The 10,000-nt window shown below is 45.0% G+C and overlaps 1 protein-coding gene across 1 annotated transcript in view; it reads left to right on the top strand.

Moving 5' to 3' along the window:
• Nucleotides 1-9,895, top strand: part of LOC113812135 (trio Rho guanine nucleotide exchange factor) — a 416,228-nt gene extending 406,333 nt beyond the window's left edge. The window contains exons 55-57 of the mRNA XM_070123392.1: nucleotides 913-7,820; nucleotides 8,702-8,897; nucleotides 9,083-9,895. Coding sequence (XP_069979493.1) covers nucleotides 913-7,820; nucleotides 8,702-8,897; nucleotides 9,083-9,205 — 7,227 coding nt within the window. The 3' untranslated portion in view covers nucleotides 9,206-9,895. The remainder of the gene's footprint in view (nucleotides 1-912; nucleotides 7,821-8,701; nucleotides 8,898-9,082) is intronic.
• The last annotated feature ends 105 nt before the right edge of the window (nucleotides 9,896-10,000 follow it).

The following is a 10,000-nucleotide window of genomic DNA, read 5'->3' on the forward strand; positions in this document are numbered from 1 at the left end:
CCCCTCCCTTCTCTCTCTCTCTCCCTCCTTCCCTCCCCTTCTCTCTCTCCCTCCCTCCTTCCCTCCCTTTCTCTCTCTCTCCCTCCTTCCCTCCCTTCTCTTCCTCCCCCTCCCTTCTCTCTCTCTCTCCCTCTTTCCCTCCCTTTTCTCTCTCTCCCTCTCTCCTTCCCTCCCTTCTCTCTCTCTCCCTCCCTCCTTCCCTCCCTTCTCTTTCTCTCCCTCATTCCCTCCCTTCTCTCTCTCTCCCTCCCTCCTTCCCTCTCTTCTCTCTCTCTCCCTCCCTCCTTCCCTCCCTTCTCTCTCTCTCCCTCATTCGCTCCTCCACTCCTTCTCTCTCTCTCTCCCTCATTCGCTCCTTCACTCCTTCCTTCTCTCGCTTTCCCTCATTCGCTTCCTCACTCCTTCCTTCTCTCTCTCTCCCTCATTCGCTCCCTTCTCTCTCTCCCCCTCCCTTCTCTCTCTCTCCCTCCTCCCCTCCCGTCTCTCTCTCTCTCCCTTCTTCCCTCCCTTCTCTCTCCCCCTCCCTCCTTCCCTCCCTTGTCTCTCTCTCTCTCCCTCCTTCCCTCCCTTCTGTCTCTCTCTCCCTCCTTCCCTCCTTTCTCTCTCTCTCTCCCTCCTTCCCTCCCTTTTCTCTCTCCCTCCCTCCTTCCCTCCCTTTTCTCTCTCCCTCCTCCTTCCCTCCCTTTTCTCTCTCCCTCCCTCCCTTTTCTCCCTCCCTCCCTCCCTCCTTCCCTCCCTTCTCTCTCTCTCTCCCTCCTTCCCTCCCTTCTCTCTCTCCCCCTCCCTCCTTCCCTCCCTTCTCTCTCTCTCCCTCCTTCCTTCCCTCCATTCTCTCTCTCCCCCTCCCTCCTTCCCTCCCTTCTCTCTCTCTCCCTTGACCGTGTCTTTTCCAACATACGACCATTTCCACAGCCTGAGAACCTGCTGGTGGACTTAGTGAGGACTTCAGAGGGGGGTGGAGAAGGTGTGCTGAGAACAATGGTGGGGATGGAAGAGGCAAAAACCCAGGTGGAAGCTGGAGTTAAGCCACCTAAGCCAGTGACATGTGGAGTGGAGACAGAGGAGGAGGTTCGAACTCGTGGGGTTTTGAAAGGAACTGAATCGGTGGCTGAGACAAAGCCAGGCTCTATTATGGTGGAAAAAGAAGCCAAGCCAGTTACTCCCGGGGTGATCATCGAAAAGAGTTCAGTGATTCTCGAAATGACAAGAGAAACGAAAACAATCGCACGCACGGCTGAGACTAAGCCAGGCTCGTCCAAAACGAAGACGGAAGTGAAATTAGTCTCACATAAAGTGCACACAAGAGTCACGCAATTTTCACTCGAAAAACAGAAAGAGGCTAAGCCAGCACCCCCTGACGTAGAAGCGGAAATAAAGCCAGTTGCACCTCAGTTGGAAAAAGAAGCAAAAACACTTACATTTCAAGGAGAGAAAAAGGCTAAGCCACTTACACCCGAAGAAATAATAGAAGTTGAACCAATTATATCGGAAAGAGTGATAGAAACTAAACCACTTACGCCTGAAGAGGCAAAGGCTAAGCCACTTACACCTGAAGAAGCAGAAGCTAAGCCACTTACACCTGAAGAAGCAGAAGCTAAGCCACTTACACCTGAAGAATCAAAGGCTAAGCCACTTATACCCGAAGAAGTAAAAGTTAAGCCACTTACACCTGAAGCAGAAGCTAAGCCACTTACACCGGAAGAAGCAGAAGCTAAGCCACTTACACCTGAAGAAGCAGAAGCTAAGCCACTTACACCTGAAGAAGCAGAAGCTAAGCCACTTACACCTGAAGAAGCAGAAGCTAAGCCACTTACACCTGAAGAAGCAGAAGATAAGCCACTTACACCTGAAGCAGAAGCTAAGCCACTTACACCTGACGTAGGAACTAAGCCACTTACACTCGAGGTAGAAGCTAAGCCACTTACATTTGAAGAGGCAGAAGCTAAGCCACTTACACGTGAAGAAGAAAAAGCTAAGCCACTTACACCTGAAGAAGCTGAAGCTAAGCCACTTATACCTGAAGAAGCAAAGCCACTTAAGCCTGAAGAGACAGAAGCTAAGCCACTTACACCTGAAGTAGAAGCTAAGCCACTTACACCTGAAGAATCAAAGGCTAAGCCACTTACACCAGAGAAAGTAGAAGCTAAGCCACTTACACCTGAAGAAGCAGAAACTAAACCACTTACACCTGAAGTAGAAGCTAAGCCACTTACACCTGAAGAAGTAAGAACTAAGCCACTTACGCCTGAAGAAATAGAAGCTAAGCCACTTACACTTGAAGAAGTAGAAGCTAAGCCACTTACACCTGAAGAAGCAGAAGCTAAGCCACTTACGCCTGAAGAAGTAAAAGCTAAGCCACTTACTCCTGAGGAAATAGAAGCTAAGCCACTTGCGCCTGAAGAAATAGAAGCTAAGCCACTTACACCTGAAGAAGCAGAAGCTAAGCCACTTACACCTGAAGAAATAGAAGCTAAGTCACTTACGCCTGAAGAAGTACAAGCTAAGCCACTTACACCTGAAGAAGCAGAAATTAAGCCACTTACACCTGAAGAAGCAGAAGCTAAGCCACTTACGCCTGAAGAAATAGAAACAAAGCCACTTACACCTGAAGTAGAAGCTAAGCCACTTACACTGGAAGAAGGAAAAGCAAAGCCACTTACACCTGAAGAAGTAGAAGCTAAGCCACTTACACCTGAAGAAGTAGAAGCTAAGCCACTTACACCTGAAGAAGTAGAAGCTAAGCCACTTACACCTGAAGAAGTAGAAGCTAAGCCACTTACACCTGAAGAAGTAGAAGCTAAGCCACTTACGTCTGAAGTAGAAGCTAAGCCACTTACACCTGAAGTAGAAGCTAAGCCACTTACACCTGAAGAGGCAAAAGTAAAGCCACTTACACCCGAAGAAGCAAAGCCACTTAAACCTGAAGAAGCATCTAAGCAACTTACACCTGAAGTAGAAGCTAAGCCACTTAAACCCGAAGAAGCAAAGCCACTTACGCCTGAAGCAGAAGCCAAGCGACTTACACCTGAGGAAGCTAAGCTATTGACACCTGAAGAAGCTAAGCCACTTACACCTGAAAAAGCAGAAGCTAAGCCACTTACACCTGAAGAAGCAGAAGCTAAGCCACTTACACCTGAAGAATCAAAGGCTAAGCCACTTATACCCGAAGAAGTAAAAGTTAAGCCACTTACACCTGAAGCAGAAGCTAAGCCACTTACACCTGAAGTAGACGCTAAGCCACTTACACCAGAAGTAAAAGCTAAGCCAATTACACCTGAAGAAGCAGAAACTAAGCCACTTACACCTGAAGAAGTAGAAGCTAAGCCACTTACACCTGAAGAAGCAGAAGCTAAGCCACTTACACCTGAAGAAGCAGAAACTAAGCCACTTACACCTGAAGAAGCAGAAACTAAGCCACTTACACCTGAAGAAGCAGAAGCTAAGCCACTTACACCTGAAGAATCAAAGGCTAAGCCACTTACACCCGAAGAAGTAAAAGCTAAGCCACTTACACCTGAAGCAGAAACTAAGCCACTTACACCTGAAAAAGCAGAAGCTAAGCCACTTACACCTGAAGAATCAAAGGCTAAGCCACTTACACCTGAAGCAGTAAAAGCTAAGCCACTTTCACCTGAAGAAGTAGAAGCTGAGCCACTTATACCTGAAGAAGCAGAAGCTAAGCCACTTACACCTGAAGAAGCAGAAGCTAAGCCACTTACACCTGATGAAGTAGAAGCTAAGCCACATACGCCTGAAGTAGAAACAAAGCCACTTAAACCTGAAAAATCAAAGGCTAAGCCACTTACACCTGAAGAAGCAGAAGCTAAGCCACTTACACCTGAAAAAGCAGAAGATAAGCCACTTACACCTGAAGAATCAAGAGCTAAGCCACTTACACCTGAAGAAATAGAAGCTAAGCCACTTACAACTGAAGAAGTAAAGGCTAAGCCACTTACACCTGAAGAAGCAAAAGCTAAGCCACTTACACCTGTAGAAATAGAAGCTAAGCCACTTACACCTGAAGAAGCAAAGGCTAAGCCATTTACACCTGAAGAAGCAGAAGCTAAGCCACTTACACCTGAAGAAGCAGAAGCTAAGCCACTTACACCTGAAGAAGCAGAAGCTAAGTCACTTACACCTGAAGAAGCAAAGGCTAAGCCACTTACACCTGAAGAAATAGAAGCTAAGTCACTTACACCTGAAGAAGCAAAGGCTAAGCCACTTACACCTGAAGAAGTAGAAGCTAAGCCACTTACACCTGAAGAAGCAGAAGCTAAGCCACTTACACCTGAAGAAGCAGAAGCTAAGCCACTTACACCTGAAGAAGCAGAAGCTAAGCCACTTACACCTGAAGTAGAAGCTAAGCCACTTACACCTGAAGTAGACCTTAAGCCACTTACACCAGAAGTAAAAGCTAAGCCACTTACCCCTGAAGCAGAAGCTAAGCCACTTACACCTGAAGAAATAGAAGCTAAGCCACTTACACCTGAAAAAGCAGAAGATAAGCCACTTACACCTGAAGAATCAAGAGCTAAGCCACTTACACCTGAAGAAATAGAAGCTAAGCCACTTACACCTGAAGAAGTAAAGGCTAAGCCACTTACACCTGAAGAAGCAGAAGCTAAGCCACTTACACCTGAAGAAATAGAAGCTAAGCCACTTACACCTGAAGAAGCAGAAGCTAAGCCACTTACACCTGAAGAAATAGAAGCTAAGCCACTTACACCTGAAGAAGCAGAAGGAAAGCCACTTACACCTGAAGAAATAGAAGCTAAGCCACTTACACCTGAAGAAGCAGAAGCTAAGCCACTTACACCTGAAGAAATAGAAGCTAAGCCACTTACACCTGAAGAAGCTAAGCCACTTACACCTGAAGAAGCAAAAGCTAAGCCACTTACACCTGAAGAAGCAGAAGGAAAGCCAATTACACCTAAAGCAGAGGCTAAGCCACTTACAACGGAAGAAGTAGAGGTTAAGCCACTTACACCCGAAGAAGTAAAAGCTAAGCCACTAACACCTGAAGAAGCAAAAGCTAAGCCACTTACACCTGAAGAGGCAGTAGGTAAGCCACTTACGCCTGAAGAGGCAGTAGGTAAGCTACTTACGCCTGAAGAGGTAATAGCTAAGCCACTTACACCAGAAGAAACAGAAGGAAAGCCACTTACACCTAAAGCAGAAGCTAAGCCACTTACAACTGAAGAAGCAGAGGTTAAGCCACTTACACCTGAAGAAGTAAAAGCTAAGCCACTTACTCCTGAAGAAGCAGAAGCTAAGCCACTTACACCTGAAGAGGCAGTAGCTAAGCCACTTACGCCTGAAGAGGTAGTAGCTAAGCCACTTACGCCTGAAAAGGCAGTAGCTAAGCCACTTACACCTGAAGAGGTAGTAGCTAAGTCACTTACGCCTGAAGAGGCAGTAGCTAAGCCACTTACACCTGAAGAGGCAGTAGCTAAGCCACTTACAACTGAAGAAGCAGAGGTTAAGACACTTAAACCTGAAGAAGTAAAAGCTAAGCCACTTACACCTGAAGAGGCAGAAGCTAAGCCACTTACAACTGAAGCAGAGGTTAAGCCACTTACACCTGAAGAAGTAAAAGCTAAGCCACTTACTCCTGAAGAAGCAGAAGCAAAGCCACTTACGCCTGAAGAGGTAGCAGCTAAGCCACTTACGCCTGAAGAGGCAGTAGCTAAGCCACTTACACCTGAAGAGGCAGTAGCTAAGCCACTTACACCTGAAGAGGCAGTAGCTAAGCCACTTATACCTGAAGAGGCAATAGCTAAGCCACTTACACCTGAAGAAGCAGAAGCTAAGCCACTTACACCTGAAGAGGCAGTAGCTAAGCCACTTACAACTGAAGAAGCAGAGGTTAAGCCACTTAAACCTGAAGAAGTAAAAGCTAAGCCACTTACTCCTGAAGAAGCAGAAGCTAAGCCACTTACGCCAGAAGAGGTAGTAGCTAAGCCACTTACACCTAAAGAGGTAGTAGCTAAGCCACTTACGCCTGAAGAGGCAGTAGCTAAGCCACTTAGGCCTGAAGAGGTAGTAGCTAAGCCACTTACACCTGAAGAGGTAGCAGCTAAGCCACTTACGCCTGAAGAGGTAATAGCTAAGCCACTTACAACAGAAGAAGCAGAAGGAAAGCCACTTACACCTAAAGTGGAAGCTAAGCCACTTACAACTGAAGAAGCAGAGGTTAAGCCACTTACACCTGAAGAAGTAAAAGCTAAGCCACTTACTCCTGAAGAAGCAGAAGCTAAGCCACTTGCTCCTGAAGAGGCAGTAGCTACGCCACTTACGCCTGAAGAGGTAGTGGCTAAGCCACTTACGCCTGAAGAGGTAGTAGGTAAGCCACTTACACCTGAAGAGGTAGTAGCTAAGCCACTTACGCCTGAAGAGGTAGTAGCTAAGCCACTTACGCCAGAAGAGGCAGTAGCTAAGCCACTTACACCTGAAGAGGCAGTAGCTAAGCCACTTACACCTGAAGAGGCAGTAGCTAAGCCACTTACACCTGAAGAAGCAGAAGCTAAGCCACTTACACCTGAAGAGGCAGTAGCTAAGCCACTTACGCCTGAAGAGGTAGTAGCTAAGCCACTTACGCCTGAAGAGGTAGTAGGTAAGCCACTTACACCTGAAGAGGTAGTAGCTAAGCCACTTACGCCTGAAGAGGTAGTAGCTAAGCCACTTACGCCAGAAGAGGCAGTAGCTAAGCCACTTACACCTGAAGAGGCAGTAGCTAAGCCACTTACACCTGAAGAGGCAGTAGCTAAGCCACTTACACCTGAAGACGCAGAAGCTAAGCCACTTACACCTGAAGAGGCAGTAGCTACGCCACTTACGCCTGAAGAGGTAGTGGCTAAGCCACTTACGCCTGAAGAGGTAGTAGGTAAGCCACTTACACCTGAAGAGGTAGTAGCTAAGCCACTTACGCCTGAAGAGGTAGTAGCTAAGCCACTTACGCCAGAAGAGGCAGTAGCTAAGCCACTTACACCTGAAGAGGCAGTAGCTAAGCCACTTACACCTGAAGAGGCAGTAGCTAAGCCACTTACACCTGAAGAAGCAGAAGCTAAGCCACTTACACCTGAAGAGGCAGTAGCTAAGCCACTTACGCCTGAAGAGGTAGTAGCTAAGCCACTTACACCTGAAGAGGTAGTAGCTGAGCCACTTATGCCTGAAGAGGTAGTAGCCAAGCCACTTACACCCGAAGAGGTAGTAGCTAAGCCAATTACACCTGAAGAAGCAGTTGCTAAGCCACTTGCGCCAGTAGAGGCAGAAGCTAAGCCACTTACACCTGAGGTAGAAGCTAAGCCAACCACACCTAAACTGACAAAAGCTGAGCTGTTTACACCAGAAATAGAAGCAGAAGTGAAAGAGGTTAGGTCAGTCTCACTAAGAATAGAAACTAAGCCACTCACAGAAGATAAGCAAGCCGTTTCTGAAACTAAACCCATCGAACCCAGAGAAGAGGAAAAAGCCAAGCCCTCTATTCCCGATCTGAAAACGGGATCCAAGCCAGCACAGCCCGATTCCGCCCCAACCATTCCCGGAGTCAAGACCCAAGCCAAGGTCTCCAGCCCCGTAGCCAAGCCAGCATTTCGCCCCGTCATCCGGCTTATCGACCTCGGGAGCGCGCGTCGTGTGTCTCCTCAGCCGGGCAGTAGTCGATGGGGCTTTCCTACAGGACCGAGAGTGGTGTCCCCGAAGCACCCTCCCGTGCTCGCAGGATCTCCCGAGTTCTTGGCTCCTGAACTGGTGCGGAGGCTTAACGTTGGTGTTCCTGCGGACTACTGGAGTCTTGGCGTGCTGATCTACGTTCTGGTCAGGTAGGCTTTTGTTTCAGTGCTGGTTTGAAAAGCTTGTTTTGTTTTCCTCGGCGTGTGAACACTTTACTTTTAACATAACTTTTTCACTCTTTCAAAATAACTGGTTGCTAAGCTAAGCCACTAAGCCATTTGACGTTAATTTATAATCTGAATTGAAATAAGGCATTCCCTCCACAAATGGTGTATTTACTAAATACTTTTTTATCTTCGGCTTCATAAACCAAAATGCTGAATACCGAAGAATTTAAAACCAAAAATCTGCTCTTCATGTTAAATCAGTGTAGTAATCAATTTCTGACAGTCGTCTAATTGCTAATCTGTGAAACCCCCCCAAAAAAATCTTCGAAGTAACGCAGTCTTCAAATACGCCATTTATTACACGGGTGGTTACATGCATGCTATTTACTTGACTCTAGTGACCTTGTGACTTCCCTCTCTGCCAGCCATTGCTTTTAGGTCGTATACTTAAGATAAACTTTTCTCTATCTAACCCAAGATAACAACAGATGCAGCAGGAAAAATGCCTGCTATAATGGTAATGATGATATAATCATTATTATCAATAGTACTATCACTTTATTTGCAGAAATGAAGAGCAAATAAAAATAATAAATAATAAATAAAATAAATAAACAAAAGTAAATAAATGTGAAAGCATAGAAATAGATTAATTGACAAGTAATTGAAAATAAAAACAGATAAACATGAAATAAGATAAATAAATAGATAAATAAATCCAGTCCAAGATGATTTAAGAAGCCATAAAGGAGGAATTGCTTTTAATTACTTGCGGTTCCTCTTGTTATGTCTACAGTAATAGATCACTTGCCAATGACTGGAAGACGAGAACGCAAGGTACCTAACACACTCCCTTCTTGCAGCGGACGATCTCCCTTCCTCGGTGTCTCCCCTGAGGCGACCTGCAGGAACATCCTCTCAGGGGAGGTACGGTTTCCTGTCGAGCACTTCGCCTCAGTCACAGACGAGGCTTGCGAACTCACTCGCGATCTCCTGGTTCATGACCCTGCAAAGCGACCTGACCTCGATCGGGTTCTGGCTCACCCCTGGTTTAATATGGTGCGTTTTACTGCTACTGAAGGTCTAATTTTTATTATAATAATCCTCTATATACATATAATCTTCTGAACCCACAGAATAATCCTACATTTAAACATCATTCTCTCGACCCTTAAAATAATCCTGCTTGTAAACATCACCTTTTCAACCACAGGATAATCTGTAAACATTTTCTGAACTCACAGAAAGAGTGCGAGAGTGTCCTGCCCATCCAAAGCCTGGCTGATTTCTGCTTCCGAAGGTCGAAAGTAGCAACGTCGACACAAGAAGTCACTCCTCACACCCCACACTTCAGCTCTTCCATTTAATGAATTAATAATTAATAATAATAAGTAAATAATAATCAATAATTCATAATTGACTCCACAGTCAGTTACAACCAAGATGTTGCAATCCTTTTGGGGATGGCAATGTGCTGTGTTACTTTATCCTTTCAAACATGGGAACAGGATCTGTATCCGATATGTAATCAGTTATAGGAATAAGCATAAATAATGATGGTAATAACGACTGTGGAGAACGTTTTAAAGATATGAGGTAGGGAATACAGGAGGAATACGAGTATGAGAAATTCATGAGGAAAATTCACAACTGTATACGTAGTAACCTTTGCAAAAGGATACAAATATTTGTAAATAATATATTTTGGAGTAGAACAATGTATATCAATTAATTTACATTTCACGTCAAATAGCATAGATTGAATACAAATAATATTTTTCAATCGTGATAACAGGATATCATGAGGCTAAATTTACTATGATAAAACACAGGTCTTGTTCATCTTGTGTTGCCTTCCTTCCCTCAAATTATGCAACTATAAGTAACACTGTATAAAGTGAAATATATAAAACAAAGGAACTTAGGAATTATGTTGTAGCTTAGTACTATACTAGATTAGGTTTAGTTAATATTGTATTTTAGAAATATGCACTCTTACTGCCACAACTAGTTCTAATATATGAATGGTCTCAGAATAAAATTACTTTTTCATGAAAACGTGATTTAATAATCCTAATAAAAGCGATTGCAAAGTTACTATGAATTACTGTAGGCTAAGGAAAGTAAAGGTAATGTAGAACTATGATGTACTTTCATTCATG

Source organism: Penaeus vannamei, chromosome 7 (assembly GCF_042767895.1).
Source record: "Penaeus vannamei isolate JL-2024 chromosome 7, ASM4276789v1, whole genome shotgun sequence".
NCBI lineage: Eukaryota > Metazoa > Arthropoda > Malacostraca > Decapoda > Penaeidae > Penaeus > Penaeus vannamei.